The 14,490-nt window shown below is 41.2% G+C and overlaps 1 protein-coding gene across 1 annotated transcript in view; it reads right to left on the reverse strand.

The window, feature by feature from the left end:
* LOC306766918 (signal transducer and activator of transcription 4-like) overlaps positions 1-14,490 on the reverse strand; it is a gene marked incomplete at its 3' end in the record, with an annotated part of 33,289 nt that overhangs the window by 9,867 nt on the left and 8,932 nt on the right. The window contains exons 4-18 of the mRNA XM_079254776.1: positions 10,472-10,570; positions 9,218-9,310; positions 9,063-9,141; positions 7,426-7,511; positions 7,139-7,290; positions 5,637-5,795; positions 3,936-4,028; positions 3,756-3,815; positions 3,632-3,652; positions 2,552-2,645; positions 2,394-2,438; positions 2,205-2,288; positions 2,025-2,123; positions 507-642; positions 292-344 (exon numbers count right to left, since the gene is read on the reverse strand). Of these exons, the coding sequence (XP_079110902.1) occupies positions 292-344; positions 507-642; positions 2,025-2,123; positions 2,205-2,288; positions 2,394-2,438; positions 2,552-2,645; positions 3,632-3,652; positions 3,756-3,815; positions 3,936-4,028; positions 5,637-5,795; positions 7,139-7,290; positions 7,426-7,511; positions 9,063-9,141; positions 9,218-9,310; positions 10,472-10,570 (1,353 nt within the window). The remainder of the gene's footprint in view (positions 1-291; positions 345-506; positions 643-2,024; positions 2,124-2,204; positions 2,289-2,393; positions 2,439-2,551; positions 2,646-3,631; positions 3,653-3,755; positions 3,816-3,935; positions 4,029-5,636; positions 5,796-7,138; positions 7,291-7,425; positions 7,512-9,062; positions 9,142-9,217; positions 9,311-10,471; positions 10,571-14,490) is intronic.

Here is a 14,490-nt window from a genome sequence, read left to right on the forward strand (position 1 = left end):
ATTGATTTTGGTACCACTGGCTGAGAGATGTTAGAAATGTCGTTGCACACTGTATCATTCACAATTTTCACAATGTTGCGGTGGGAAGGGGGGGGCCTGTGGGACACTCTGGGCCCAGGGGCCTTTGTACTTTAAATCTGGCCCTGATTGTTGCTGATATTCATGAGATGAATTCAAATCTGAGCGTGTGTAACTCGGATTTAACAATACAGTCAAGATTATTGAAGTTGTTTTCTCATTGGCCACCAGGGGGCACAATCACATTAAAATAGAGACTATTACGGTGGTTACCTTAGAAAACTTAGACCACGACACTTGATAGTCACTACAGGAGGCATGTTGGCCTACAAAAACACAGAAAACACCTTTAATGGCTTCATCACAGCATTTAAATAAAATAAGTTGCTACATGTCACATTAAAGTCTACCTAAACTCCTCACAACGTGTCTGTCCGTGTTAAAGAAGCAGTTTTATCTTGGTTTTTTATTAAACAATCTAAAAATACCCAAAAGCTTTTCCCCCAGCATGGCAAGCTGTTCCTTGTTGAGGCCTCGACCTGCGAAGGTGGAGAACTGCCAGCTGAGGACCTCAGAGAGCTGGCTCCAGTTGGCCCGAGGTGGGCTACCAAAGAACGCCAAGTTCTGCAGATAAAACAAGGAGGAAAGGTAAGTAGGAAGTTATTTAAAGTGCAACATGGCCATTAAGGAGAAACAAGACCAGTTTAAACCATTTTACTCCTCAACACGCACCAGTTTCAAGAAGAGCCAACAGCTGGAAAGGTTTAATTCACTAACGGTAGCGATAAGCCAGTTGTTCAGCCGGCGTGCGACTCCACAGAAAACAGCAAAAGAACAAAATAGAAACATGGCCTAATGGCCCAGTGGCCTAATGGATGAGGCATCAGCCTCCGGAGCTGGGGATTGTGGGTTCAAGTCCCACCTGGGTCGTTCTGCATAAACTTTAAGTGGTATAAGTGGTGTTGTGAGTAAAGTCAGTTCAGGGGTCCAATCCCAGAATGGGGCAAACTAAACCAATTACAAAAAAATGTTAGCTTGGGAGGAAGGGCTTGTAACTGTCTGTTACAAATTTGGAGTTCATGTTTCCCCTGACTATGTGCCACATTGTCCTTGGGCAAGACAATGAACCCTAACTCCCCCCCCAACATACCCACCGTGATATGAGCTGTGTATGCACATTGCTTTGGATAAATGCATCTGCTAAAGATAACTGTTTAATGCTGTTTTTCGTCAAGTCAACTTTGTGTATATACTTACATACATATTACATATTTCTCATTCTGATAAATGAGCTCATTTATCTTACTTATTTCCGGTAAAAATTAAGTAAAAAGCTTTTTTCTTGAAGAAGTTTTCAAGCTTCTTTCATTTCTTCCTCAGCTACCATCTTCTCCTCCAGTTTGTCTACTTGGGCACCCAAGTCCGGTCCTGGAGATCTACCATCCTGCTGTTTTTAGGTGCAGCCCTTCTCCAACACACCTGAATCAAATAAGTGGCTGGTTAGCAGGCCTCTGCAGAGCTAAATGACATGCAGAAGAGGAATTCAGCTGTTTGACTCAGCTGTGCTGGACAGGGGTTGCATCTAAAGGTTGCAGGAAGGTAGATCTCCAGGACTGGACTACTGTGGTCTACTTTATCAGTTTGTTTGCTATCCATTTAGTGTCGTGAGAAGTTAAAATAATGCTGATTGGTCAGGAAAGCAAAGATCTGCATCCCAGGGAGACAAAACCAATGAGAGAGCAGTGTCAGGTCACCTGCTTGCCAAAGGTTTTAGTCGTCATAAACACATTTGGTCTGAAACCAAAAAAATATTTATTCATGAAGTTATGAACCAAATCACCAGCTTCCTGCCAGAGACAAGAGGCCACGCTGTGTTCATTTTAATTAAATTAATCATTTTACATTATCTGATTAAGTCATGCTTTAGGGTGGTAGCCTTCTTAACATTTTTATATAAACTGCTTTAGTTTCAGCATGTTGTCCGACATCGCGATGGAAACGCTCACCCTCGGCTCATCTGTCAGCAGGTTGTACCACATGACGGAGGCCCAGCCGCCAGGCAGCTGGCTCACATTAGAAATCACCACTAATGGCAGGGAACACGTCTGTGGGCAGATAAAGCACAAAACAATGACGGCGCACAGAGTCAGTCAAACACACACAATGAAAAAACTTCACTTGCTGACCTCCAGGTCGATGGTGAGGCCCTGGACGGTGAAGCAGGCCTCAAAACTGAGAGAGTGCAGTTCCTCCGTAACAGACAGCAGGCTCTGAAAAACAAACATGTCAGAGTGACGCTCCAACACAAAGCATCGTCACACACGAGGAAAAACTCGACTGGACTCTGCTCCGCTGAGGCGATGAAGGTCTTATACCTCGTTCCCCTTCGTGCCATTGATGTATTTCTTCTCTTTCAGCTGCTGCAAGACACAAAGTCTGTTTCAGTCGCCTTAAACATAAACAGCCGCGCTGATTCAGGTTTAAAACCAACAAAACGTTGGCTACGTTGGCGGAGCAGGGAAAGCGGTCGTACCAGGTGTCTGAACTCCACCGACAGGCAGCCGTTGGAGTAGTCCTCGATGTCCATCACCTTGGTGTTGTTGGTGAGGATGAAGAACTGACGACTTCTGAGGAGAAACGGAGGTAAAACCACACATTCATGACTTTGACTGACAGAATTCCTGCACATGAAACCACAACCAGATGCTGCGAGAGCTTTAACCAGGAGGTCTGAACACATCACACCAGTTTTAACTGCTTTACACTGGTTTCCAGTTTATACTGGTTTCCAGTCAGTCACAGGATGGATTTAAAAATGCTGCTGATTGTTTACAGAATCCCAGAATGGTTTAGGACCAGAATACATCTGTGACACGTTCAGAGAATATAAACCTGCAGAGCGCTTAGATCCAGACCAGAGACCAGACCAGAGACCAGACCAGAGTCCAGACCAGAGTCCACACCACAGACCTGACCACAGACCAGACCGGAGTCCAGACCGGAGTCCAGACCAAAGACTAGACCAGAGACCAGACCACAGTCCAGACAAGAGTCCAGACCACAGACCAGACCAGAGTCCAGACCAAAAACCAGACCACAGACCAAACCAGAAACCAGACCAGAGACCAGACAAATTTTCTCATGTTGTTTCTTATTCCTACCAGCTGCTTTTCCAGCTGTTTGTTGCTCCTGTTCCAACTTTTACAGACGTGTTGCTGCATCAGGTTCACAATCAGCTCAGATTTTCCATTAAAATGATCAAATATCTGTTTCAGCCTCCTGAATTGTTTTTATGTTCTACTGGGAATGAAATATGGATTGCTGAAATCAGCTAATCATTACATTTAGCACAGCATCTAGAGGAGCTGGTTTATATTGACATGATGACATTATATGAGGAAAGAATGTCTAGACAGTTTTAGTTGTGATTCAGTTTTCATGTGTGTCCAAGTTAAACAACTTGGTGTTAAATAATAAAAACAGTTGTAACCTTGTTTTAAGTATAGCTAATGTTTTTCTCATGAGCAACAATCCTCCTGAATTTGTGTGAGATTTGAACTGTAGAAAAAATACACAACAGCAGCACATCCTCGCTGAGGTGGTTTGTACTCACACTCTGCCTGGAGGAAGATCCCTGCAGACACACAGAGGCGAATAAAGTTTTATCATATGATTGCTAGGATGACACAGTAGAAAAATGTTCAAGTTTAATGTTTTTTCATTGAAATAAAACAAACTTGTCAAATGTCGTCTTCACTTTCAGCTGATAATCCACCTCCGGAAGTTTGACCAGAAGTCTGTCAGCACCCAAATCAGAAAAAAAACAATAAAACAACAAAATTCTAACACACAGATGTACAAGTATAGAAAAGCTTAAATAGTAACAGGCAAACTAGTCATATCGGACATGATGATACCTGACTTTGGTGGTGAACTGCACTCCAGTCTTGATGATGAGGGGTTTCTGTGGATGAGTGGGCATGCAAGGCTGCTTCTCCACCACAAATGAACTGAAAACAAACCACAAGAAATACCTTCATCACAAATATCATCCTTACAGCTCACTTTATTGTATTTACTGTGCTGCTTAAGGACTTGTTTCAGTTAGATGTTTATGCATCAATGCAATTTCCATCTCAGGTAAAAAAAAAAAAAAAAACTGATGCAAAATAACATGTAATGTCATGGAAGTGTGCTGCATACACTTGGACAAAGAAAAGTTCAGTTTTTCTGAAGTAAAAAAAAACCACACTGCTGTGTTTTTACTGGATACTGTGTGCTATCGTCTCGGGGTCGGGAATGAGGTCCAGTCCCAAGTGGTGGAGATCAAGTATCTCAGAGTCTTGTTCATGAGTGAGGGAAGGATGGAGCATGACATCAAGGGCGCGTTCACATCAACATTTTTTATTCTAATCCGAGTCCGTTTGCTTAGAAAGTCCGCTTCGTTTGGGGAAATGTGAATGCGCCAAACAAATTCTGATTTGGACCAAAGAAGCGGTCCGCCTACAAAAACAGGTTTTGGCCCATTTCAAGCGGACCAAATACAGGAAGCGAAAGATGGATGGATGGACAGACGGATGGATGGATGGAAAGATGGACGGATGGGCGAACGGATGGATGGATGGATGGATGGATGGACGGATGGATGGATGGAGGGATGGACGGATGGATGGATGGAGGGATGGAAAGATGGATGAACGAATGGATGGATGTTCGGATGGATGGATGGGTGGGTGGATGGGTGGATGAATGGATGGATGGATGGATGGATGGGTGATGGATGGATGGATGGATGGATGGATGGATGGATGGATGGATGGATGGATGGGGGATGGATGGATGGATGGGTGATGGATGGATGGATGGAAAGATGGATGGATGGACAGACGGATGGAGTGATGGATGGATGGATGGATGGAAAGATGGATGGATGGGCGGACGGATGAATGGATGGATGGATGGATAGACGGACAGATGGATGGATGGATGGATGGATGGAGGGATGGACGAATGGATGGATGGAGGGATGGAAAGATGGATGAATGAACGGATGGATGTATGGATGGATGGATGGGTGGGTGGATGGGTGGATGAATGGATGGATGGATGGATGGATGGATGGATGGATGGATGGGGGGTGGATGGATGGAGGGATGGATGGATGGAGGGATGGATGGATGGGGGGTGGATGGATGGATGGGGGATGGATGGATGGATGGATGGATGGATGGATGGATGGATGGATGGAGGGATGGAATGTGCGCGACTTGTCAGCATTATTAACCTATCATTACTAAATTTAGGCACATATGATGAATTCAGTTTGTTCCATGATACAAACACTGAAGTGGAAAGAATATGTGTAAAAAGATCTGAGCCAGATCAAAAGGAACATTTTCAAGGGCTGAATAAGACAGTGACACAAAATTAGGAAGATGGTGTAATTAATTCAGAAAAAGATAATTTTCGTAAGTGAATATGATATACTTACAAGGAATCATATTAAATAATCAATATTTAAGAGCTTGTGTGGTCTACACCTGTAAGAGTTTACAAATTGCTTTTCCATTGTATTAATGTGTCTACAGTAACTGCACTGTTTTTGGCAACATCGGTACCTCTTGATGAGGTGGTAGATGAGGTATTTAACTCGTTCTTCCAGCTGAGGTTTCTGCAGTGGAATTGGGTCGCTCTCATAAGTAACCTTCACAACCAGCTCCCCCAGTTTGTCCAGCTGGCGTTTGATCTGGAAGAGGCTCTGCACCGTCAGAGTAAACCTGTAAACCAAATGATAAAAATAAACGACAAGACAAAAAGTTGGACTAATTCAAACTATTTCTGCTATTTATGTTATATTTTTAGGGTCCGAGCTCAGACCCTAAATATATCAAATTTATACTTTGTATAGCTTTGTATTGCTTAGACTCTATTGTTTTTCTAATGTTTATTATTACTTGAAGCACAACCTGCTTTGACAACCAAATTTGACCCCCTATGAAAAACTGAAAAACTGTGAAAAACTGTGAATTTGGCACATTTGAAATTTGGCACACACCACAAGCCTGGAAAAAATTTTGATAATCTATGGTCTGCATACACTCTAATACAAAAATGGCTCTACAGCGCCCCCAAGGCACAAAAAAATGAATTGGGTCCAGAACGTCTACTTTGATGTAGGACATTGAAATTTGGCACACATACGGAACACCCCATGACAAGCAAAAAAGTCAATCAAACGTCTGCTGCCATGGCAACAGGAAGTCCACCATCTTGGACTATAAGCCCATTTTTGTATAAAGTATAAAGAAGATTAATCTAAAAGGAGTAACTTTAATAGCAGTCCTAATGAGAAGACCGATTTTGAAAACTGAATATACACAAACACCAAGATGAGCCTAGCTTCCATGGCTAATTAACCAAATGTTTTCAGTATTATGCTTAAATGTTTATGACTAACACAAAACCTAAAGATTCATTTTGATAAGATTTGGCCTTAAATCTAATTTAATATCAAATAAAAACTTAAAATAACCATTCATCCATGGTAGTGATTTACTGCTTCGCTATTACACCAATAAAGCAACAGTTTCATGTCCAACTAATTACCTCTTTAAATAGGTATTAGTCAATCATTGGGTGAAATAAAAGAAATGAGCAGGAACAGAAGTAATAACATTTTATCTAGGGTTTTAATCTCTTCTAAAGTGTTTTTTTTTTTTTTTATCAGATTAATCACTTTTGCCAATAAAACCCACTTACATGAGATAAGCTTCATACTTTTCAGGAACTGATGCCACTGATAACAGTCAATAGAAACTTTACTGAATTTACAAATAAAGAAAAATACAGTCATTACAGGAAGTTGGTACTCGGCCTCTGGAAGCAAACGAAGGTAACGTGTGAATGTGGAGGAGCTTTCATTTAATTAAAAATAACCCTGGAGGTGTTGTCTGGGTTATTTATCTCTGTCAAGAGGAGGAAGATGTAGGATGTATGGGGTTTTTCTTTTCTTTTTTTTTTTACATTTTAAATAACTTTTATCTGTTTTTTCCAAGCCTCATTAGATGTAGATTGGGCAGCACTCATCTTTCTGTGCCACATATCAAAGCTAATGCATTACCAGCTCTGCAGCTGCTCCAGACCAGTCAGCAGTGGGCCACCAATGGCAGCAATCTGCTGCCTGCGCTTCCAGTCCTGCAGCTCAGGGTTGAGCTGGGAAGTCATTAGGTCATCAATCTCTTTGATCACAATATCCATCTTTGACAGTATTTCCTAAAGAAATGCATGAAAATATGTCAGTGATGCTACAGTTTTCTGCATGCGACTCACACAGGGCAGCTTGTCATTAGATTCAGTGTTTTGTGTTGGGACTCTCGTCATGCCTCTGTTAGGAGATTTAAAGCATACCTTCCTCTTGAAGTCGAGCCTGTTGAGCATTTCTTGCAGTCTTGTTACTTCCTGCTTCATTATTTCAGAGTTACGATCTGATGATTCTAAAACACAGACATACACAAGCACAAACATGTAGCTTGGACAAGGTGTGCTGCAGATTGTACAGGTTTCTTGCAATATATGAAAATATAATAACAATATTAACAAGATCTGGTAATTCTTACAATTACATTGTTTTTTTCTTTGATTGCAGACTGAATGCATCCAATATATTTTATATTTTGTTCCCTAAATTCAATCAAATTCCTTTTATAAAATAAAATTAGTGTTTGGTGAATGATTTCTTGTTGGTAATTTAACAATTAAAAGTGTGCAGCTTTATCTGGAAAGAGAGCTATCAGACATATTGTTCTCCAAACCTTGACTGTAACCAGTTGGTGCTGACTGGGTGCAGAAATAATCTTCTTGCGTTACCATTTGGGACGCTCACTTCCCTGACATCCCTAATTATGTGGAAATTGACTTTCAATTTTCAGACATACGAGGGTTCACGCCAAATAATGCTCCAGCTTGTTTTTATAGAACACCAGGCTGGAGTTGTCCTGTGGGACAGAGCTCTGTCCAGTTCAGTCAAACATGGCATGCCTGGAGCAGACACTAACTGACCGATGTAGCCGGGTCCGTGCACCCAGGTGCTGCTCACCTGCCAGCACCTGGGTCCCAGAATTTTAAAACTAGGAGTCAACAGGGGAATAAGTTGTTTGGCATCAGAAATGAAGATTTTAATGGAAGCAACCTGCTCAACTCTGCAGTTCATCCCACAAATGCATATTCTTTACAAACGTGGCTCCATTTAGACCTGAAATAAAGACTTTCCAACAGTATAAGGTTTCAGCCCAAAAGCCTCATTATAACAAATTATCCACCAAACACTTATTATCTGCTAAGTTTATGTTCATTTTTACTTTTCAGGCCTGCAACAAACTTCAAATAAAGTTGTTTTTAGCATTCTGATGTTCCTGCTTTAACATGTCCTGCAGTGAGAATTAAGCAACTGAGGCGTTTTCAGCGCATCACACCACAGCTGCCGGTGAGACCATGGCTCTCAGCCATCTTTACTGGGGACAAGGCTGGTCCAGGACTGACCCTCTTCTCTCTAAACCATGTCTTTGTGATGTGGACGCAGAGATTCTGCTGTATTGTTGAAAACTCGGACACTGCTTTAAAATCTGGATGAACTTTTCTGTATCAAATACATGCTGCTAGAGGGAGCTGACTGAGCCTGAACCGTCACACAACCTGGTCTTTGGACTTGTTGCTAATAACACTTTTGATGACTGAGCATCATTTCCTCACAACTGACTGATGTGTCCATAAAAACACAGATCTGGACAAGCCCTTCTGATTTATCTTGCAGGATGATCATTTACAAACAGTTCAGTGACTTTCCTCCATGTTTGTTGACAAACAGGAGGTCATGAAGGACACTTAGTCTTTAAAGGAGACTGCTTTTGTCCCCCATCGTGAAGGGTTGTCGATCCCTGCATGCTTCACGCTGATCCCGTGTATTTTTCACTCAGTGCTGCGAACGAGTCTCTTTCTTCCTTATTCTTTTTTGAAACTTGTGAACACAGACTCTTTACAGAACTGACCTCGTGACTGCAGGGTCTTGTAGCGGAAATCAAAGTCGTCCTGCATGTCTTCGATGTACTTCACAGCCTGGTCCATCAACTACAAACAAGACATGTTTTCAGGAAAACTGATTCCTGTTTGGTTGTTTCCTAAACGGTTTGAGGGATTCCTTTACCTGCACGCTGCCTCTGATGAGCCCGACTCGGTTATCCATGTTCTTCTGCCTCTCAAAAGCCACAGAATTCTGGATGGACTTCTCCAGCGGGCCCTGCTGAACATGCTCACTTTAGTCAATATTCATATGTCAGTAATGGACTCACCTGCTGCTGTAAGTGGAGTAATGACAAATCTTACATGTATCTGCTTTCTGAAAACATGGATGACCCCTACAATCTATCCTGCATCCACACTGTCATGTTCTCAGTCATGAAACAGTATCAACACAGCGTTATTGTCCAATAGTCTGTGCAGACTGTTTACATTTTCTGAAGGGGGTGTGATGTTTATAAAACCACCAGATGTGATGACTGTACAACGCTGATGAAGCTCGAGCTCAAAGCCGCTGTTTTCCCAGTGATCCATGAAGAAATATTACATGTGCAGCAGTGATTACAGGGACACAGGAGCATCTCAAGCAAACAGCTGGCAACGAGATCATATCAGGGGTTATTTATGTTTCTACATTTTGCTTTAGCAATTCCTACAATCTAGACTGTTTTTTCAAGGTCTCGTTTTCCACTTTCTGTTTGCAGACACACCCCTTCCTCAGATGAAGCTTTGAACAACAGTAAGAGGCTGATTTTATCAGGTCTGGGCTTGAAAAATATCCCCAAAATATTACAGTTACAGGTAATATGTTGCACCCATGTGGTTCCATGTGAAAATAGCTGATTTTGTGGGGAAATACTTCTTCCCGCTCTATGTTTGGCCTTTGTGTTGCTAATACTCTATGAACTTCCTGCTACCTGTGTTTGCTTTCTTTGTGACGCTGGGCAGTAAAAGTAAAATGAGCTGCAAGAGCTCGACTGAACAATGAAACTGCGGATGTAAAACCAAATCATGAAGCTTAAAGAAGATGTTTGCAGGGTCTGAAAATTATTCAGTTTTCAGCATTGTCACATGTGCAAGCAGTCATGTGATCTACGGTTAATGTGTATGGAAGCAGGTTTATTGGATGTCAAGTTTAACCAGAAATGCTGTCAGATATGTATCTAACAGCTCAGGTAAAAAAAAACAAAAAAAAAATCAAAGAAAACTGCCATCTCATTTCTGGTTTGTGTTCATCCATTACTGTTTCCTGGGAGTAAAGTGAAACAGTTGGGAGTGTATCATACGCGGTGCTGACTTCCCGGTAGTGGCCCTGGTTTACCAGCAGCCTCTGTTGTTTCAGAAAACAGGGAGTTTCCCTTCAGAAAAACATATGACAAACCTGTTCCTGTGTGCAGGCGCTGGAGAGAATTCGCCGTTCTTCCCTGAGGCAGGTGGAGATGACTCTCGCCATTACCGTCGGGTTGGATGTGTATTTTAGCTGTAGGGTCACATGCAGACACACATACATAAACAGAACAATCAGTTTTGACTATTTCTTAATGAATGATCTGGATAACATTTCATTCAGAGCCAGAATCAACATGCTGAGGACAAACAGCCTCATGGTGATTAGGATCTTTATGCCTTGTTTATCTTGGCAAGCAGAAACTGAATTTACAGAGAAGCTGCACGTTCAGATAGATGCGTTTTTACTGGAAGGAAATCAGGTTTCACCAGTTTAGAGAGGATGAACGGTGACATTATCAAAATATGCGCAAGCTCTTTATGTTAATGCAGAATAAACTTTATTTTATTCCAATGATGAACAACATTTTGAGGTTTTTATCATCACATAAAAGGCACACTATGTCCAAAATCAATAATCAATCAAACAATTTTTAGCTTCTTTCAGTGCCAGAAGTTTTTCTTCTTTTCTTAGATGACAACTTGTACTTTTAAGGTAATGAATTTTGGATATTTAAGCATTCTTATGAAGAGATACAAAAAGTTATAAAAGAAAAATACAAAAAAATAAAACAGAAAATTGATTTGTGCCAATTAGTTCACCTCTTTTTACTTAAAAGCAATGACTTGAATACTTCCAGTGCTGAAGTGGTTGAAAAATGCTGTCTAGGAGCTGCGTATGAAGTATCTCCACAGCATTTGAGCTTGTGGTTATATAATTCATTCATTCATTATCCTAACCGCTTAGTCTAATTAAGGGTCACGGGGAAGCTGGAGCCTATCCCAGAAGTCTTTGGGCGAAAGGCAGGGTACACCCTGGACATATCGCCAGTCCATCACACTTGTGGTTATATCTTGCAGCTGAAATGTGGAATGAAGTTTTTCAATGTACTTCTAAAACTTCTGATGCAAAGTTTTTTTTAATGTGTTCATTTAACAGGTTAAACAATTTATTTGCGTATTTCTACTGATTCAAGCAGAATGTGCTGCAGATCATTAAATTCCTACAAGAGTTAGTTCTTCATGTTATGTTATGCTATGTCTTAAGTTAAGTTAAGTTAAGTTAAGTTACTCTACACAATGTTAAGCTACGCAATATTACATTAAGTTATGTTACTCTAAATCACGCTACGTTATGCTACATTACATTGAGTTGAGTTACATTAGGTTAAGTTACATTACACTACGCTGCACTATGTTATGCTACAATATGTTGTTACAATACGCTATGTTACACTAAGTTATGCTGTGCAAAGTTACACTATGTTACGCTACACTACAATACGTCACGCTACGTTACGTTACGCTACGTTACGCTATGCTACGTTACGTTACGCTACGTTATATTACGCTACGCTAAGTTACATTACGCTACGCTATGTTACGCTGCTTTATGCTACATTATGCTACGTTACATTACGTTATGCTACGTTACGCGACGTTACGTTACGCCACGTTACGTTACGCCACGTTACGCTACATTACGTCACACTACGTTACGTCACGCTACGTTACGTCACGCTACGTTACGTCACGCTACGTTACGTCACGCTACGTTACGTCACGCTACGTTACGTCACGCTACGTTACGTCACGCTACGTTACGTCACGCTACGTTACGTCACGCTACGTTACGTTACGCTACGTTACGTTACGCTACGTTATGTTACGCTACGTTATGTTACGCTACGTTACATTACCTTAAGCTACGTTACGTCACGCTACGTTACGTCACGCTACGTTACGTCACACTACGTTACACCACACTACGTTACGCCGCGTTACGTCACACCACGTTACGTCACGCCACATCACGCCACATCACGTCACGCCACGTCACGCCACATCACGTCACGCCACATCACGCTACGTTATGTTAAGCTACATTTGAAGTTATGTTACATTACGTTTAAAGTTATGTTACGCTACGTTTGAAGTTATGTTATGTTACATTACGTTAGGTTACGTAACGTTATCGTCTTGTAGCTGCAAAAGTGTACAGCTCTCATATTCTACATGACATTTAAAGTAAAGTGTGGTGGTGGTGGTTTGTGCATCAAACTATTCAGGAAAAAAGTACAGAAACTTTTGCTGAGGGGGGGGGGGACTTTTGCCCTCGCCTCCAGAGCTGACTGCATTTTCATTAGCACCTTTGCCGGAAAGTACACCTACATGTTCACACTTTTACTGAAGTGACATCACAGCTGCCGGTGAGACCTGGATTGGCCTGCACCTACTAATCACATGCTCACTTCTCTTTTTCAGCTGCTGCTGTTGGTGTGTACCCCGCACTGCTATTGTGTTTACACTGTAAATAAGTCTTTTCAAAAAGATCAAATAAACACACACACACAACGGAGGGGTTTCCCCAAGACGGGGACCTTAATAGCCAGAAACACTGATATGATCTTAGTGTCTCTCTTGCGTCTGATGAATCGTAGAGAAAAACAACAACAAAGCACAACACTGACGACTACCACACAAGAGTACTTCCTCTGAGAAGTGTTGACTTGAACATGAATGTTCAGATACACAGGAAACGGCGGTGTGAGCCTCACCAGCTCCTTCTGCAAAGGTATGTTTCTTTTCAAGAATAAAACACGAGCAGCAGCTCGTGACGCCTGCGTGCACACATCTCAACCAAACATCCTGTGGAGCTCGACAGCTCAACAAGCCATTACCTCAAGCTGACAGCACAGAGATGTCAAAAGGCTGACTAAAGTCCTCCATGTGAAACCATGTGTGCAGCCAAATATGGATAGTATTCATCTGACTCAGTTATAAAACAGAAAACAGACAAAGAAACAGAAGCTAAGACTTTACAGTCTTTTTTTGGGGGGGGGGTGGTGGTGGCTATCATTTTACTTCCCGTTCACCTCTAATATGCAAGCTTAACTCCATTAAACTATTTCTCCTTATTGTTGATGTTTTAACTTGAACAACTTGTACAAATGACGGCAAGAAAGTTGGTGTGAGCTTGAAATGTCTGAATGTTCACAAAATGAAGCATGATTATGCCAAAAATTTGTTTGTTTCGATGTTCAGACACATAATGGTAGATGTTTTCTTTCAGACTCTGAAAGAAATGACTGTAATTTCACCAGAAATATATGTGTGGAGGTGGAATAACAAAGTAAACAGACATGCATTTGATCCAAAAGAGAAGTTTGGAACAGAATGAAGAGCCAGAAACATGATGCTTTCAGGTTTCAGTTTTTCTTCCCAAAACGTAGTGCACAGACAATCTTTGAAACAAATATACAACCTCTTTTTTATGGTTTTACGTATCATAAATCATGTAAATACAAATATAGTCAATATATCACACCTTTGTCATTTATTTTACAAAAACTCAACTAGATGAAAAAGTGAAAACACACCCAAACAATTCAAAAGCTTGTCCAACAGCAGTAACATGAACTAATAATCTTTTTATATGATGTGTCAGTCTAACACATTGTTGTGGAGGAGTTTTATGCTTTTTATGTGCCACTTTAACCCACGTTTAACTCAGTGAGACACCACAGACTGTTTCAAGGATGGGCAGACCCTCTGACGTCCCTCGTAGGTTACAAGCATCAGTCGCATGGCATATTATAACCCTACACTCCATGTTATCGCATTGTTTTGTTATTCTATAAAGTTTTTTGTTTTTTTTTTAAAGGCCATTGGAAGACATGATGGAAACAAAACAGGAGAAATAAAGTGAAATTATTAAAGATGGAGAAACTGAAATCATTTATACGTGAATAAATCCACACTGGTGTTTGTTTACACTGGAAATCACAGCTTCATCTTCTGCTACTTCTTCTTCTGCTGTTCACGCAACGTCTGACCCTACATATGTAGGTACGTTGTCTAGCAGCTCAGCTAAGGTTACAGATGCTACACTAGTGCAGTTAGCCATCAGCTGCGCTAACTTTAGCCTGAACATGGACATAATAAAGATATATA

This window comes from Telmatherina bonti, assembly GCF_933228915.1.
Source record: "Telmatherina bonti genome assembly, chromosome: 15".
NCBI classification, from domain to species: domain Eukaryota; kingdom Metazoa; phylum Chordata; class Actinopteri; order Atheriniformes; family Telmatherinidae; genus Telmatherina; species Telmatherina bonti.